Raw genomic sequence first — 19,538 nt, forward strand, 5'->3', positions numbered from 1 at the left:
CCTGATTTCCTCCTCGTTCTTGAGAAAATATTTCTCAGCCAACAAAGCAGATTCTTTTGTTTTTGTTTATTCTTTAATTGTTGGTGCTCTCATAAGTTTTGTGTTGTTCCTCTTTCCTTCACATTCTACAGACTTTCTCTGCACAATCTCATCTACCTTGAAATTGTTATCTATATACAGCTGGCTCTCAAAAGCTACATCCGTATCCCAGATTGCTTTTCTTAAACTTCAGATCTATATATTCAACTGCTGCTTGACTTCTCTTGAATGTCACATGAATACCTTAAACTTAGCATGCTTAAATTGAACAGATTGCCTTTCTTCAAATCCTTTCCTTTTATGGGACTTTGTCTTTGATGGTATTACAAGCCACATACACACTCAGTCCAGAAACATGTAGGGATGGCCCACAATCCAATCAGTCAGCAAAATCGTTCTAAATCTCTCGTGAGTTCATGGACATAAACATGAAATCACTGTTACCACTGGCGTAGTACCAGATATTTTTACCTGTGCAAATGACCACACTAGCCTTCTCTTGTATCTGCTTGTTGTAATTCCATCTCCCAAGGCATCTTTCAAAAGAAAATCTTACCACTCCCCTTTTCTAAGTCTTATCATGGCTTCCATTTTAGAATAAAGTACAAACTCTTTAAAATGTCTTAAACTGCTCTTTATGAAATTGTCTCCACTCTCCTGGCCTTTCATATCTCATCATGCTCTCCCTTGCACAATGCTCCAATCACATCAAACTTTTGAAGTTATCTAAATGTACCAAGGTTTGTGTCAATTTTGAGTCTTCTCATAGGCTGTTCATTTCATTTAGCTGGTCTTTGTCTTATTTCATGCCTGACTGTCTTTCACTGTTTAGCATAATCATTTATTCCTCTCAGAAGGCATGGTTCATAGTATCCATGCCCCCCATACTTCTATCAGAGTATTTTATTATACCCCCTTATTTTTCTTTTTTCTGCTATACTGTAAACCCCAAATTTTTGTCATGTTCAAAGCTATAGTCCCAAATACCTATCACGATAAATATTCATTCATATTCACTGATTGAATGAACATAGGAAAGACATGTTAAAAAAACAACTTTAAGAGATGAAAGAAAGATAAATGAGAGGCAACTTACTTCGCAGAATGGATAAATTGAAGCCTAATTTCAAGCATGGGATGGGAATCCAGTAATAAGCAAGCTGATTTACAATGACCTCAGGCAAGGTCAGGAATTAGGGGTGTCAGGGACCTCTGATTGTCAGAGTGTGGGGAGTGGCTGAAATCAGATTCACTGTGCTTCTGTATCAGGAGCACATAGACCCCAGATCCTCTTCCTACCCTGCATATCAGGTGACTTTTCTTCACTTCTGTTTCCCTGCTCAGAACAGCAGGTACAGTTGAGGGCAGTGGGAAGAGCTGCACCTCAAGACAGATCAAGTGAAAATCTATAATATGAACATTGGGATCCTCCCAATTCCTTCTCCTGTGTAAAGCTCTCTGAATATTGGCAGCCAGGCTTGGACCCCCAGGGAGGAGATTGGAGATATCCTTTCAGTGGAAACTGACCCGAGACAAAAGATTTACAAATGCTCCAGTGAAAGCATCAGTTTCCTTCATTGATCCTATGGTGAGGCCCACCAATGGACACAGAGGGCTTCTCCTTAACTGATCAGGACCTCACTCTTAAGTATGAACAGACAGCTAAAAATCACTAGACATTTGAGGAAGACTTTTAACGTGGAAGAAAAAGACCTAAGCGAACACTGAAAAGAAATTTAGAAAAAAAAAATATAAGCAGTAAAGAGCAGAAGAAAATGTTTTAAAAAATTATTCATGACATAGGAGAGATGGAGAATTTCTGGAGTGCTGTTGCAAGCAACAGAAAAGTACTAGAGATTACATGGTTGAAAGGATTTTAAGAATTGTGTCAGGACATTTGTGACCGAATTATGATAGGTATGTTGAAAACTAAGCAAATTGTTTTAAGAGAGGTATTATGAGTTTCAGGAAAAAATTAAGTTGAATGAGAAAGTTAAGTTATAGTACAGGATAAGGCTCAACTGTAAGCAATATTTACATAGGGTAAATGTAAACTCTTAATTACCAGTTGTGCTATAACTATATTGGATGGATGGCGAAGTAAGCGCCTGTGTGTGTGCATGCATGTGTGAGTCTGCATGTGTGTACACACTGGGGGGCACTGTCATAAATCTAAATATTTTACTCTCCATAGCAGGAAGTCAATGGACAATGTTCAAAACTGTAAACAAAAGAAATAGTAGCTTTAGTTTGAACTATCTCAGGTTGTTGATGTGAACCATTTTTTAGTCACACAAATGACCATTTCTTATGATTCAATCTAATATTAGCATTATTTAGAGGTGTGGAAATAAATACTGGAAGAGCTATCTGGAGGAGTTGAAGGGATTACCTCTGGGTAAAGGAATGGTATTAAGTGGTTAAGTTTTTGCTATAGCTTTATTTATAAAACTATTGGGCATTTTAGACAACATACATATATTAATTAAATAATACTTAAAATTAATAAAATAATGAATAGGTGGCTTACTTCCAAATTACTAAGTGAAAAGACCCAACTTTAGTTCCAGAAATGACTAAGAGCTGTAATTGATCTGATTATGCTTACCTTTTCTCCTTTAAGGATTTTTACCTTTTAAAAAATGACTATTAGGAGAGCTTTCTCTGAAAAGACAAAAATAGCTGTTCTAATAGCTCCTTTAGAACTTTAATTGGAAGTTTGGTTGTGTCTTCTTCCAATTAAGCTAATTGAAGTGGTACTCTGATTGGGCCCTGGGAGAGGAAGTGCTCCCCAGCTGAGGCTCATAGAATAACAGCTGACTTTAAGAAGAGAGAACTTAGGTGAATCAACTCTAGAGGGATTTTAATTATTTACCTATTGACTGACACATGCAGGGAAAGAAGCCAGAAAAGTTCTGGGGGGGAAAAAAAGGGTGGGGAAGTGGAGAGCTTACCTGAAGTTTTAAGTAGATTTATATGAACTACTCCTGGTATTTCAACTGGAAACTTGCACACTTTTCTAGGGAAGGTACCTGTGTTACTCCCTTTATCATTTGCTAGAAAGTACATGCTTAGAGTCCAGTAGGTAAAGGGAAATTGGAAGCCATGTGTAAGAGTAGTAGAACTTACATCTCTCCTCATCCCTTCCAGAGCCTTCTTTGCCAGTCAAACTGATCTACCCCCAGTTCCTCAAGTATGCCTTCACCTTTGCTGCTTCAATAGCTTCATGTCTGTCTCGAATTCTGGTGTGTATAAAAATCACTGGGGAACTTGCTGTACATGCAGATTCTCAAATCCTATCTTCACTTTAGGATACCTTTGAACACATTAGGCACAATACACACAGTACCTATTTGTTCTCAGATGAGCTACAACCCAAAAAAGCCTAAACTTTAAAAGGGGGTGGGCTTCAAAATGCAGAAGGAAAATTGCAACCAAAAAAATCCCAATAAAAGTCTAATGGTGTATATAACAATATTATGTAAACTAGTAAATTGCAACCTGATTCATGTCCTTAAGGTGAAATGTGGGTACATTCAAATATGTTTAATAAAATGAAGATGAAGCCCCCAAAGTGTGGAATGCCCTGTGGCCTGTGGAGTAAGTACATCAAATAGCCCTCATTGTTTCTGAAGTTGGACCGGACTTCACTGTAGGCTCTAGTGCTCCCAGCTCAAGTCTTAATGCTCGTTGTTAGTGTGGAATCAGTCTGTCTCTCAACCTTTTTCACCTGAGAGCTATCATTTGAATTTTGGTGATGTTTTGCCTAATTCTTTTAAGGTGGGTATATTTCGTTGGATCCAAAGGGAAATAAACAGTCTGGATGTATCATGTTTATTGTTTCCAACATAAATTATTTGTTAAATACATATTCAATTGTGATTTAATTGTTGTAACTTTGCAAGATTTTCCGTGTAAATGTATTCACAAATCCAAAATGACTTGGTTGTGCTCTTTTTGATTTATGATAAGGAAAAAAATATTTTTTACTTATAAAGTAGCTAGTAATGTTCTCATCACATAGGTGTTCAGAAATCATTGAAGACTGGTTCTATCTTACCATACTATTTAATATATTTTAATACTATAGAGGAATACTTTTTTTAACACTTGAGATAGTAAAGGAAAAGAAAACACCATTATAAATTAGTATTAAATTTGAAACAGTGATATTCTGAGGGAACTTTCAGCTCTTTCTGAATCTCTGCCGAAGCCATAAGTCAAGAGAGAATCAGGTGTCTTTCTTAAGCTTTTGATCCTGACCTTCTGAGAATGAGAAATAATGACAATAACATAAAGAAACACTTTTGATCAATAAACTTCAGCCTCCCCATTTTGTGATGGGTGGGAGAGCTAGGAGAATTATACTGATTGTTGTTGTTGTTGTTTTTTGGACTTCATCCACACTTCCCAGCCCCCTGAGCAGGTTAGCTTTAAGGTCTGACTGCCTCCTCTTCCTGCTACCCAACTCTTTATGTCATTTCAGACTCTTAGAAATTCACTATAATATGAGGGAGGGCTTGTGGAAAGAAACCCCAAAAGACTAACATTGACTTTCTGTTGCTCATGGGATTAAGGTTCAAAACAGAAATTAAGCTGAGTTATAGAAAAATATGGAAAATACATTACTTGTAGTTTATGAGCAAAGGTTTGTAGTTTCTGCTCTGCCACACAGACACCTCACCATGGGCGGCTGGATTTTCTGGGGATTTCAGAGCCACCGTGTTAGTGGGGAGGGTACTAGGAGTTAATGGGTGCTCATGGACAGAGCAAGTCTCCCTTCCTCCTCCAAAGCTCCAGTTATGAAATCTGAACTGCTTAAGGAGCAACAGGAAGTTCTCATTCCTTGCCTTTCCCCTCTCCTGTTATAGGGCATTGCTACCCAATAGAGGGCCTACCACAATTTGATGTCTGAACTATCAAGATTGTCAAGATTATTATCACATAAACAACTACAGCCTTTTCTGTCTTGGGTGGAAGTTTATATTTCTTGGGAATACTTTTCTTTGGGGAGCACTGTTCTAATTTTATAATTGGAATCAGTTGGATAAATGGGGTCAATAGGCAGATTTTTGCTATTAAGGCTTTTTTTCTTCTTCATAGAGCATTTGGACTGATCTTATAAATAGGAATGTCTTTGAGGCTACAGCCATCAGCAGAGTCCAACCTCATCTGAATTAGTATAAAGGAGAAGAGAATCCTTTTTCCTTCCCAATAAATATTTGTCTCAAACACACGAGATCAGACAATGCATACAAAGAAGAAAAACGTAGGGTTCAATGACAGTCTTAGAGCACCTGGGTTAAAAAAAGTGATTTTACTTCTAATTCCTGTGATGGGACCTCAAGACAAATGACCTCACTTTGTTTGTTTGTGTAATGGGAATGATATAGCCTATTGTGCAGGGCTTTTGTGGGAGTTATATTAAGTCATATATATAATAGTTATTTCTAAAGTGCTATATAAAAGTAAGGCATTATTATCAGGCAGCTAAGCAAAGTGAAAAGCTTTAATAAAACCTATCCTTTACTGACTATAAGGAGACATTTTCTTACCAATGTGCAAACAAGGCATATTTGCCATTAAAAGTTTAGTTTTTGAGACTAAATGGCTCAGGAAGCAATAAAGATGATCTAATATGTCAAGAGAGACATTTAAAAAAAGGAATAAGTATATCATAGACAGAAGTAGGAGACAATCTACTTCTTTTAAAGAGTCATATCTATTCATAGCATATTTAGAAAAGTATTGAATTCAGGAATATGAGACCTAGAAAAGTGATCTAAAGAATCCGGATGTCATTCAGTACACAAAATGTTTAGTCAGGCAAACCAAGATTGGTAATGGGAGATTAACATCATGGCAGTCCTCGAGAGAAGGGCGTGTGTAGAGCAGGGAGTGTGTCTGTCTGTTTACCTGTGTGTCCTCATCACCTTGGTTCATGCTGGGCCTATCACAGGCTCTCACATGGCTTTTGCAGAACAAATGCAGAGGTTCAGGACTATCGCTGAAGGGAGATGCATCCCCCAAGCTGAAATGAATCAACAAAGAGATACATGCTTGTTGGTGCAGATTTGTGAAATAAAGATGTAGGCTAATTATAATGGCAGGCTGAGCCTTTTAGCTTCCTTAATTATTCCAAATTTTTCACAATCTCAGGATCGGAATGCTCTTCCCAAATGAAAAGAATGCTCTTTTCATTTCTTAAAATGAAAGAAAATAAGTCTTGGGGCACCTGGATAGCTCAGTCTGTGTTTCAGGTCATGATCCCGTGGTTTGTGAATTCAAGCCCCACGACTGGCTCTGTGCTGACAGCTGGGAGCCTGGAGCCTGTTTTGGATTCTGTGTCTCCCCCTCTCTCTCTCTACCCCTTCCCTGCTCCCATTCTGTCTCTCTCTCAAAAATTAAAAAACATTTAAAAATTAAAAAAAATATGTCTTCCACTGGAGAACTTATTCTCTTAGGTTGGGATAGCAAATAGGTCCATATTATTCTATTGTTGATGGCCACTGGGGCAATCCTGTTAGGGATTCTAAGGCTACATCTGGGAGATCTATGAGTTAATTAATTAGAAATATCTACTCTGAGCACTGAAGTCAGCAATGGGAGACTAATAGCTTTTAGAGGCGTTTTCAGGGGCATCTGGGTAGCTCAGTCAGTTAAGCATCCGATTCTTGATTTCAGCTCAGGTCATGATCTCATCACGGTTCATGAGATTGAGCCCCATGTCTTGCTCTGTGCTGACAGCATGGATCGTGCTTGGAACTCTCTCTTTCTCCTCTCTCTGCCCCTCCCTTGCTCTCTCTCTCTCTCTCAAAATAAATAAATAAACTTTTGAAAAAATAAAAGGGTTTTCAAGATGAAGGTTCAATTTATGGATGATTTCCTACTGATGCTTTTGATAACAACCTTGTGAATATTATGGGGGGTGGCTTATTATGATGACTGAAACTGGAGGGAATTGGGAATGATATTACAAGATTGACAGAGATTAAACCTATAAGTGGCAGATACCTACTAAGTACATCTTACATGTAAGTTATACTCACTAGCATGTTATCACCAGATACACATGTGTTTATCTGCCTCCATCTCCCACCCACTGTCCAGTTAGTTTGCAGCCATATAACTGAGTTCTGGTCAACGAGATGTGAGCAGAAGTGGTATAATAGGCCATGTCTAGGCCCTGCCTCCCTAGAGGCAGCTCATATGATCATTCAGCAAACTCTCCTCCCTGGCCACATTAAACGTTGGAGGCAATGTGCTCCAAATGGCATAGCTAACAAGAGGAAGAAAGGCCCACAACCACTCTGAACACTATAAGAGTGAGGCAAATTTTATGGAGGTTTTGGGTTTTGTCTGTTATAGCAGCTAGAGTGAATTACTCTAATACATACTAATAACTGTTATGGGAAGTGGTTTGTTTTGGTGATGGGAACTGGCTTAGACTGTCTGAATGTTTGTAGGAATCTGCTTCCTGAACTGGGTCCTTGAGACAGCACATTGCGCTACCTGCCTATGTTACCATTAGGTCAAGGTAATTTCCTAGATTCTAGACTCTGCTTGCCTTGGGACCATGAAGATCTCAGGGCGCAGGGCAGAGGCTTAGCTCTCATACAAAGTGCATCCTACTGTGCAACATACATGTCCTTCATAAATGTGTGTTTCTAACACCATCATTCCTTTCCATAGGTTTCTGTTTCCCACCAAGTCAACGTCAAACCAAATGGCAAAAAAAAAAAAAAAAAAATTGCAAAAACCAGCCGCTATGGTATCCATGATCCTCTGTGTGCTGCTACCATGTGCATTTTCCCAGCACAGTCGCCTTTGGGAGCCTCAGCTGAGGTCAATGGCATTGCTTAAACATCCCTCTCTTTTCTTTCTTTCCCCTGCTATTCTTTTTGGTTTCTCATCTCCCTTTATCTCAATACTCCTAATTCCTAGACCTTCCACACACTCCTCCAGCTGGGCAGGAACAGTTTCTCCTCCCTATGAATGAACACTTGCATCTCTGCCTCTCTGAAGACACCTTCCTGCCACCTAGTTATGAGCTTATGGCAGCCCTTCTTCCTGGACCACGAGCTTCTGGAGAGAAGGGAAAATATATGTATTTGGCTTACTGTTGACTATTTCATGGCACACAGTGGACTGCCTGCTACTGAACAAATGAATGAATAAATGAAAATCTCCTTTGCAAAGCTATGAATTCTCTCAGCTAAAAAAAATTATGAAACAGCATCTGTAGAAATAGGAGGCAGCTTAAAAAAGAACCAGCATATGAAATATAATAGCTCTGAATATGCTAAAAACATTTTATTTACTCATAGTATCAGAATGCTGGGAGCATTTTATCCTTATTTCCCTCTGGTCTGGCTCTTGCTTTTTCTTTTTCTTTTTAAAATCAGAAGTCCATAGACATTTCTTTTCTATGGGAGTGAAATAAAGGATGGAGAGTTGGGATGGGCAAAACTATAGAACTGCCTTTTTTTTTTTTTCAATCTAATGCAATTAGCATGAGGATAAACAGCTTTCTTCTTAATACAGCAATTCCGTAAATAACAGTAGAATTCTTGATGCCCCAGCAATAAGGAGTCTGCCGGGCAGTACCAGTGATGTATAATGCTGGCTGGGAGAAACTATTGTTTACAAGCTAATTATTGTATAACAAGTTGGCTTTACTTAGCTATTTGAGAGGTTCAAACAGCCGATTTAGAAAGATATAAAGTGTGTAACAGCACATACATTGTTTTTGAAATCTCTGATTAAAAACAATAGTTTGAGAGAATTGAAAAAAAAACAAGGTAGAAAAAAACAGTTTATTAAGTAATATCATATAAATAACTTGTTACAAAAATTGATTTGCAAAAGGCATATTTACTCTTTGTGAGAAATCACTTTTTAAATTGCATTCTTTTCAAATGTATACGTCTAAGAAAACAAAGGAAAACAAAAGAAGCCATTTCAAGGAGTGTGTATTTGCCATCTGACTTCAACAAAAGGCCCGGCCACACTGAGCTGTAAGGTCGTTGTTTTACCTCTCCTTGCAACACAGGAAACTTTCTCATGTAAACTGGGAAGTTATGAAAATATCCCCAACGAGAAATGTTGATGAAAGCTGAGCAGGGGTTGTTTCTCTCAAGTGTTCTCATTGCCAGAGACGGGCGCTACTGAGAAAAATCGTCTGACTAAGCACCCCAGCCAGGAAATCTTCAAGGGCGGCATCAGCTTCAACTTATACTTGGGAGTATTTTTAATTAAAAACAATCAATACCAACAAGCTTTTATTTTCTGGATTTAAAATCACAAATCACAGGAGGAGAATGCCAAATCACCTTAGCTAGGTACTACTGAGGACGCACGCAGTATTTATTGTAAGGCCGATTCTTATGCAGTTTACTTTCAAAGCCATGAATATGGTCACAAACAAAACAATACGGTGGTTTTGAAGCGTTCCTATGTTTCTTTCGAGCAGACAAGTTGCTTTGCTACACAGCATTCCCCCTGAATGCCTAGCAGTTCTATACATTTGATTCCTTAATAAACACTAAACTAATAGATCATAGAAAACTAAAAGCGTATAGAAGGTGCCTCTAGACATATTTACATAAATAACACAGTCTCGCAAGAAAGACCAAGATCTCATTATAGCGGAATGCTTTTTCCACAACGCTGGGTCCATGCCTCATTTGTCAGATTAACCCCATTTGAAGAGAAATTTGAGTTTGTGGTCCATGGGTTTTTAAAAAAAAATGGAATTAAGCGACTTGTAAAAGCTCTTTTGAAATTAATCTAATAACCCAGTGGCTCTCAGGCTAAGTGCCTTGGTCCTGTCTGAAATACAGTGGGTAATAGGCTTTGTTTCCATTTGACCTCCTTTTGGCACTTTCATCTGTCGGGCTAACGTTCCCCCCAAATTAAAAAATGAAAATGCATCATAAATAAGGTATTACAAAATGGGGAGTAGATTAAAGATTGTCTCAGCAATGCTTAAATGAAATTGACGATGCAGAGACCATAAAGTTCTGGCTTTAAAAATGAGCTATTTCTTTATTAACTTTTAACAAGTCTGTGAGTCAACGTATTTCCTTTCTAAGAGGGTATTCCTCTGCACACTGAATACGGTCAGGGTCTGATATTCTTTAGTAGAGAGAATTACCCCTTTAGAAAACTATTCCATAAAGATGCCAAACGGAGATTAAAAATGCTGCAAATGCAATAGTCACTGAACTCTTAAGGAGACCATCCTGTAATTCTGTATTCTCTGGAAAAGAAAGCTGTTTGTTAGACTTGAGAAAATAGTTGATCTTCCTGAAGATCCATATACTAAATCTTAATCTTTCTACTCTTACAATCTGATAAAGGAGGCTGGGTTTCAGTATTAAATATAAATGCTTGGGTGTGTCAAGCATTGGCCCTGTCACAATTCAAGAAAATATTTCATCTAGACAAAAACATAAAAAATAAAATTACCCTGAAATGATCCCTTTTAGAGGATACCTTTCAAAACAGTGAGGGGAGGGGGGAATCATGACTTTCTAGATCATTCTTCCAAAGTAATTATCTTGCTTTAAAACTAGTGACTAGCTTAAGATGATTTATTAGGTGGTTTGGTTCCTAGGGAAAATGAATTTAGGTGTGCCTGATTTAAATATTTAGGTTGGGCCCAAGAATCAGCTCTAGTTTTCCCTTTCATCTACATACTTTTATGGTCCTCAAGTATATAGAATTGAGGAATTCTTAATTCATAGTTTATACATTATCATCTTCAGTGAAATACTGATTTCAAGGCAAAACATTTGATATAAGGTTCGCTTAGCAAATCAGGACATCTAATATTGGTATACTTAAAAGTGAAAATGATGGAAACATTCTGAAGTTAACTTGGATTCACAAAATTTGGATGTTTCTAAGATACAGATTCAATTTTTAAGAAATTTTCGTACAAGTGTTTGGAGCTGAAAATGAACGCTAAGCCAAACATTTTTTTTAATGAGTTAAAACTGAACCACTAGGTTTTATCCCATTTGAAAATGGAGTCGATTTGTATCTCAAACTCCTTTCATGCAACTAAAATGTAAGGCTAAAAAGCTCTGTGTAAAACATTTGTTTACTGTGCCCGGAATCCCTCCCTTATAATACCATGGAACCATCTTTCCCCCATTTGATTTCATTTTTTTATTTGGGGACAAATGTTTAGGCCTTTCAGCAGAAAATGGCCATGAAGTGAACTTATGCACAGCAGCTTAACATTTTACAAATTCCAGCTTCTTTTAGGGAACATTTTAGTGGTTTGAAGAAACTCTTCCCTTTGAAAGGAGGAGAAAAATTTTTCGGAAGGGCCTCAAAGTCCTTGAAGCAATCCATAAAAGTCACCTGCTTATAATGAGTGAATTTGAGTTTCTCATTGACCAAAGTAAATACTAAATTTGATCTCTTCCCATTTTCCTTCCGTCTTTCTTGTCACTAACATCCACTATTAGGACAGAGACTTTGTGAAAACTATTTTTTTTTTCCTCCAGTAATCATTTATATTCACTGGGATCCTTGACCCGGTGTCTTTGTGGAAAGGAAGAGAGACACACACAGAATGATGGAAGTATGGCTGTCATTATTTCCATGACATCAGAGAGTATTAATTTTAAGAGAATACTTACAGGACCCTGGTATTAAAATATTCAGCTCTAGTCTTAAATTATCCAATTTCTTAGAGACTCTCATGATCATCAGGTTTTATGGTAAGAGATTAAAAAGTTATTTCAATATTTAGTCATATTCATTTGTTCTTGGCTCACTTTACCATCTTCAAGGCGGGATAACATACCTGCCAATTATATCTCAAATATTCCACTACAGAACTACTTAGTTTCACTTATGAGGAGAGAATAAACCTTACCGTTAAACACTGGAAGTTGCTAGCGTCAACCCTCAGACATTCCAATTAACCCAAAAGTTCAAAAGGAAGACTTCGGATGATATCTTTCTTTTTACAGAACTACCTTTCTTGATACAATTTATTACATGACATGAAACATAAGGACAGAGAGCTCTTTAATTTTACAGTAAGTCATGTGATTAAGGTGGTGTTCTATTGCTATGAATAACTAGTTCTTACTAATTAACTTTACTAAGCTATCTTTTTCAACACTTAACTGTGACTATGATATTCATTACAAAGAAACCCTCCTGTAGTATTTTGTTTGCATTCCTGTGTGTGTGTGTGTGTGTGTGTGTGTGTGTGTGTGTGTGTATGAAGAACTAGCAAAAGAAAACCCTGAAAACATGAAATACTTGTTAGTATACAGGGAAGTCCATTACAAAATAGGAAACCATTCAGGAAACACAAGGAATAATATGGTTATAAAACTTTTCACTCTAATTGGGTATCCCAAAAGACTACATTTCTCTTATTTTAAGGGTGCCATCTTTACTTCCTGGGTAACACGCTTATTTAAAACTTAACTAAGCAACAGTGTGTTCCAAATAGAAAGTATGTGCTAATACAACAGTATCTCCAAATGGAAATGACATTAAGATTATCTGTAGAAAATTAACACTAATTGAAAATAAATCCCTAAGACTAATAATTGAAGTCAGCATATTCTCAAGTACATAATATATATAGATATATAGATATATAGATATATACAGAGCCTGGGTTTTTTTCTTTTTTAAGTTTTCAAAACAACAATGTTTTCATTACAGTACTTTGGAATTTTCTGATGACTGCACAATGTAAGATTCTAATGATACAAATCATTAGAACAGCCATATGAAATAAATGATTTGAACCTGCCAAAAGGATTAGTTCAGTTCAGTTGGGTCCTCTGGATAATAACTATGATGCTAATTGCATAATTAGAGAAATAATAGATTGGATGGATTGTACATTACTTTTCTGTTGTAGTTTGAGACCATTACTTTATCATTAGTTCAAAGACAAGGATGGCAGTGTTGCCATAGCAACGAAGTTAAAAACAATGAAAAAATAGTAATGCTTTTGAAAGTCAACTATCATTTTAATACAATCTTAAACACTCTCGTTGAAGGGAATCAAAATTTTCCCTTCATAAGCATCTTCCAAACATGTAATGTGTAGTTTTTCACTATGATCTCAACAATGTATCTATATCACATCATATAAATATATAGATGTTTCCAGATGGAAGGACAAGTTACCAGGTTCAAGTGTGGCTGACTCTCATTTCCCCATTAAACTCTGAGGGCAGGATTTGAGTTTTTTCTAATCTACCTTTACTAATGCAACTTAATTGCATACGAAGTATCAAGAATATGAATAGTGGTACTTTACACCGCTACTTTCAAGTATATTAGAATAATACTGACAACAACTACAGACAAGGAGTTAAAATTTGTCTCAGAAAAGTTTCTTCGAGAATTTGAAACAATTAGACTTCTTTGTAATTAGCCTACTGATGGTTGAAATAATTTTAAGTGATCTGTAGTACATTTGGTGGCCCGAGGTTTAAAATACGCTAAATATTTCCTTTGTCCACATCATTAGCTATTTTCCCTTTCTCTTTATATGGTGCAAGGACAAACTTCTGCGTGTTTAATACATAACAAATTATGAGTTAGTGGCCAGGAATGAGATACTATGTTTTGTTTGTGTGTTGTTTTTTAATATTACCATTTAGTTTGTTTCTAGTCCTAAAGAGGACCCAGAATCTTAAAACACTGGTGGATCTGATGTTTTGAGTAGTCCCTGGTGCCAGAAAAAGTTCTTGAAGAACAAACAGGACGGGCAAATGCCATTTTAAATACTTTGGGACACACCCGTAAAACACACCCGATATAGATAGTTCACCGTCTCCTTGCTAGCCCATATATGGGGACCAGCTTCACAGCTGTTCCTCCCTCATTTCTTTTCACTAAAACTATATTTTTGTCATTAAAGCACAGTCCCTCATGCCATTAGCCTGTGAAATGCACAGCCGGAGCAGTCAGCTGACCTGAGTCAATGGCGGGTGGCGGGGAGGCCAGGCCAGCGATGCTGCGCGTGCCCCCCGCCCGCCCTGGGCGAACAAGGGGCCTGTGGGGCCGACGCCACGGGTAACTGGATGCGCTAAAAAATAAACCTTTGCCTCTTGGAAGCTCATAAAAGTGTACTAGAAAAAAAGTCCCTAGCGTTGGATCCACGCGGACTGCAGCCGTCGACGGCGGGCGCGGGGGCCACGGGGGCCCCTCCGCGGAGCAGCGGGCACGGAGGAGGACACCGCCACCCCGCGGACCGGGGAGGGGACCGGGGGGGGGGGAGGGACCGGGGACCGAGAAAGGCAGCGCATTAGGAGTCTTTGTCACTGTCCACGCCTCCGTACATGTCTGCCAGCTTTTTGAAGCGCGGGCCCCAGTCGCTAAGGTAGTCATAGTCTTGGTCTCCGTCCGTGGTCGCCGAGTCCAGGGAGCTCAGAGAGGCGGCCACCGAGCCGGTGCCCTCGTAGGCGTAGGTGGCCAGGGAGTCGTAGGGCGGGGCGGTGGGGTCCGCGTCGTTCTCCTTCAGCCTTTGGTTAATGAAATCCCGGACGTCGGTGTTGTCGCGAGCTGCTGGAGTCCGTCGGGGCAGAAAAAGGGCCTCGGGCACGATGTCCCTGCGCAATTTGCTGTCCTCGATGGCTTCGGGGTTCCTCAGGGTGCCGATATCAAAGGCCTGGGTGTCCTCCTCTCCGCCACCCTCGTCGTTGTAACTGACAATGTTGTCTCTGATGTCCTCTTTGGAAATGATCAAAGGTTCTTTTTTCCGCTGCCGCCTCAAAGCCGCAAACAGCACCACTGTCACTGGAAGCAGAAACAAAGCAGAAAGGGAAGGGGACGTTAATTTGCCGCCCAGTTAACGTCAGCAAGCAACGCTGCGCTGCAACGCCAAGTTTTAAAACTTCTCCAGGAAAACTGCAGACTCAACTCTTATGCCTTGAAGGCTGCGCTTGCCTCCGGGCGTGATCAAACCAGGGACCCCCCCACCCCCCCCTCAAAACGGAGGAGAATTTTTGAAAGTTACACTTTAAGTAGAAGATAAAACACCTTCATATTTTGTCAGTAGTTCCCTCTCGCTTTGAAACGGCAAGCTAGTCTGAAGGCAAGGAAAAAATAAAATAATAATAATAATAATAATAATAATAATAAAAAACCCGCTCAAACACAGCTAGAGCGCGGCAATAAGAGTGCAAATTATGCTGAACACCTGAAATGCTCTGAAACTGCTTATAAGCACAAGGCTGGCACCTTCGGGATGTGTTGAAGGGTTTGCATAACTACACATCTAAAATAACTTTTGCACTCTGCCTTCTTCTTCTTCTTCTTTTTTCCCCCTGAGAGAAGTGTAAAATTAGTTTAAAACTCAAAGTAGAGATGTGAATGTCTGCATACCTTTCTGCATACCATTCTAATAATAAGAAATATTATTACAGGTAATACCTGGAGAAGCCCAGATACAACTCAGAAAGTCATTCTGGACTTCAAGACCCGCCAGTTTGAAAGGGGGCAGGTGATAAGACACACACCAGCTTATTTCTGTTTGAGCTAAGCAAAATAAACACATTTAAGATGGAGCTTAAAAAAAAAAACTCTTTCAGGGTTCAGAGTTCTTTCATAAGTTTGATGCCTGGAATGTTGGTTCTGTTGATTTTTCCTCCTAACTCAAATTAGAGGCAAAGCGAGAACTGCGTTTAAATAACTCCTGATGTTTCTTTGCAGCTGGCTGAGTAGAGCACAGCTGGCTACGTGTAGAGAGACCCATCTCCAAATGGACATACGGGTGGGAGAAAACAGCAAGCCAGGGCAGAACCTGTATTGTTAAACTGGGTTTGTCCAGGCGTGTTTATTGCAAGAAGTACTAGTAATGTTTTTATTTTCTCATCCATAACATGGTCCAGATTTTAGGAGTCATAAAAATTGAATTACTGTAGTAAAAATTACAGAATAATGGCTTTTGGTAGATATGTGCAGCTACACATATAATGATGGATATGTGCATACTCCCGTATCTATATATTAAAATTTCAGGTGTTAATAGTATTAGTAATAATTGGTTATCTATTGAGAGCATTTTATGTGCTAAGCACTGTGCTAAGTCATTTACATACTTAATCTCATTTGATTATCACAGCAGCCCTGCAAAGTAGGTACCATCATTAGAACCCCATTTTACATAGAGAAAGTTGAGATTAAGAGATGTCACATGTACAAACAATCAAAATCGAGGTCAAAGTAAAAAGCCACACTCTTATTAATCACCATGTGTTAAAGCATGCTTGGATTATAGACTATTTCTAAAGGATATCCAATGTTGCCATTTTCAAGCACGTGGCTGTGCAATTGTACACATTGTCTTTGCTGCCAAACAGCATCCTCATCCCTCATTCATCCCAGCCATCCAGGGCATTTGTGTTTTTATTCATGCACTAACTATTTATGTAGTGCCTACTCCATGCCAGCTATAGTTCTAGGCACTATCAATGAAAACCATTAATCAAGAGCCCCATCCTAATGAGGTGAGCAGAGGTGGCGGTAGTGGTGGATGGAGACCAAAACACAAATAATGTGTCTAATAAATAAGGAAATCATTAGAAGGTGATATGTGCAGTGGAAACATAAAGTTAACCAGAGAAAGGAGAATGAGGAGTGCTTCTGTGTATGATTGAGGGACGGTGTTTTTTGTTTTTGTTTTTTTTTTTTAAAGAAGAGTGACATTTGAGCAAAGATATGAGGAATTATCCGAGGAGGTGTCGGGTGAAGAAGACAGAGCTGGAAGAAAGGCTGGGGTGCCAGGGTGCCTAGAGTATTTGAGAAACAGCCAGGAGGCGCCACGACTGCACCTGAGGGAGGCCAGGAGAGGAAAGGGGGAGGGAAAGGCCCTGTCACGTGGGGCCTGGAGGCTTCTGTAGGTCTTCATTTTACCGTGAGGTGCAGGTGAGTGGACAACTGCAGGGCTTTGGGCCCAGGGATGCTCATAGTCAACTCTTTACTCCAGATTCCAGTGTGACCAATGACAAGGGTTTGCAAAACAGAGGACTGTAACTGAGGATGGCCTGGGACGTTAGAGAATAGCATCAAGATGATGCTCTTGGAAAGAATTAAACCCGTATGTACAATGGTTTGTGCCACCATTTAAGGCAAGATAGCAGGCATTTATCACTTCCTAGTTCTTCCCCAGCTTTGGCTATCTGTATCTTTTATTTTAGTCCAATGCAGACCCCAAAGTGCGATTGCCTCGAAGAGAGGGCACAGTCGGTAAATCAAAGGTGTTCATTCACGGCCTAATTCTCCTACAGCTACAACTGCCTGTACTTTTCTTCTTAGCCCTGAGTACATCTGAACAGATTCTGGAAGGGAGATCTTTCTCAAAGCTAACTTTTATAAACTAACGATGTGAGTTCTAAGCATGTGGAGCAAAAAAAAAAAAAAATACATTCTGAGAAAGTAATAGCTTTCTTCCCAGTGACTGACCTTTTGCATTTCTCAATCCCCTGAGGCCAGAGGACAGCAGTGAGATTTTGAGTGCGGGTTTCTTGGACCAATGTGTGTTCAAATCCCATCATAAAGCTAGAAGGTAGCAAGTCACTTGAAATCAGCCTGCCTACACTCACTTAAATCATTTCACCTTTTTAAGTGTGTTTCCTTCTGTAAAAGGGAAGCACTATCACAATGCCCAGTGCTGTTGTCAGGAATGAGTTAATAAACGTAAAAGTTGTGCAGAGTCTAAAGTACCACAGAGACACGAGATGTAGTAGTCGTTTTTACTGTTGTTTTATTTTTTATTTTTATTTTTTATGTTTATTTATTTTTGAGACAGAGTGAGAGAGAGCAAGAGCGCAGGAGAAGTAGAGAGAGAGAGAGAGAGGGAGACAGAGAATCCGAAACAGGCTCTGAGCTGACAGCAGAGAGCCTGATGTGGGGCCCGAACTCACGAACCATGAGATCATGACCTGAGCTGAAGTTGGAAGCCTAACGAACTAAGCCACCCAGGAGTCCCTGTTGTTTTATTTTTGTAAATAAAACAAGAGACGCCACATGATCCACTTTATTGACTGTAGGTTTTCTCCTCTATTGATGTGGCTTTCCTTCTCTTACAGAATCTCAGGTTTGCTTCCACCTTCTTCAGTGGCCTCGTTTTCAGTTCAAGCTTTTTTTCAGCCTGGAAATTGCCTTACTTTCTGTGAGCTCACAAAGAAAGTAGAGAGCAGTATAGAAGCACCGAGGCTCAGGGGGAGAAGACCTGCATTTTGTAGTTTGTCCCAACACCTGTTAGCTGTGTGACTTGGCTACCTGACTGCACATCTTGGAGCCTCAGTTTTCTAATTTGAGGTACAAAGAAATATATACCAGATGGTTCTGAGGGTTAAGTGAGAAAAACAGTTGTGAAGCATCTTGCCCTGTGTGCAGCCCATAGTGTTAGCCTAGTAAAGGTTAAATCCCATTGATCTCCCGTTTTGTTGGGTACAGAATTCCAAAGGATGAGGCCAGCTGTAGGAAGCACTGAAACAAGTTAGGAGTAATGAGGAGACAGTGAATTCATTGGAGGAAGGAAATGAAAAGGGAGGATAAGGGGAGTTGGTGAGGAAAAAGGTGGAGAGGAGAAAATGGGTAGATGATGAAGGAAAGGAAGACTCACTTCCTGAGATGAGAGTCAGCTTTCTTTCTACAGACCACACAATGTCCATGGAATTCTCCTTGAGCGCAGCCCTTCCAATTCAGCCCTTCTAAAAAGAACTTTTTTTTTTTTATCAAAAAGAATATTCATATCCTTCTCTTCCAAAACAAATTTTACAGACTCACACCATTAGAAACACTGATTTGTCTTTGCATACTGTCAGCTTTTATTTATCCTCATATCTTAAAATACTTCCCCCAAATCTTTGTTGACAAAGAGAATCACAGTTCTGTAGTTAACTTTCAGACTTCTGTTATAATTAGCAAAATGCTATGGAATGTGAAGCTCTTGAGCAGGGATCCCTAGATATTCTCTTCTTGGAAAAATGTAGGTCTTTACTCTTTACTCCTCTCAAAGTCTCTATATTGTCATTTTTTTGGAAAAGTTTCCCCTCCTGTGCAACCCAGGTTGACTCTTAACTTCTTACCTTTCTTCCTTTGTGTAGGTGAGCTTACTTTGATTTTTGGAAGGACTGAGTTAACTAATATTTGATTTCTTAGTTCATAACAGGCAACAGTCTGTAGAGCATTTTGAGCTCAACCTGTGTGCTTAATTCATTGGTTGGGGATAAAAATTTCATTTCGAATCATTGCTGAACCTTGATTTTTACCTTGATTGCATTCATTTCTTTTAGGTCCCAGATTTACTTCCTCAGTCATAGAAGTTATTTATGTTTGAGAGTCCAAGAAATAATAGACATGTGTATGTGGCATTTGGAAGTAATGCTAAGAAGGTAGTTATTTAAATAGGTAGATCAAAGCAAGTTGGCTGGTTTGAAGAAAAGTTAACTGCTCCTTTATTTTCCATGCGAATCACATTTCTCTTTCCCCTTTCC

The 19,538-nt window shown here is 39.0% G+C and overlaps 1 protein-coding gene across 2 annotated transcripts in view; it reads right to left on the reverse strand.

Annotated features, from left to right (window-relative positions):
- Nucleotides 1-14,341: 14,341 nt before the first annotated feature.
- Nucleotides 14,342-19,538, reverse strand: part of LOC120248176 (cadherin-6) — a 52,419-nt gene continuing 47,222 nt past the window's right edge. For both annotated transcript variants that reach the window (XM_039256414.1, XM_039256415.1), the window contains one exon: nt 14,342-14,832. In XM_039256414.1, coding sequence (XP_039112345.1) covers nt 14,342-14,832 — 491 coding nt within the window. The remainder of the gene's footprint in view (nt 14,833-19,538) is intronic.

The sequence above is a fragment of the Hyaena hyaena genome, unplaced genomic scaffold (assembly GCF_003009895.1).
Source record: "Hyaena hyaena isolate Hyena2069 unplaced genomic scaffold, ASM300989v1 scaffold_577, whole genome shotgun sequence".
In the NCBI taxonomy this organism is placed as follows: Eukaryota; Metazoa; Chordata; class Mammalia; order Carnivora; family Hyaenidae; genus Hyaena; species Hyaena hyaena.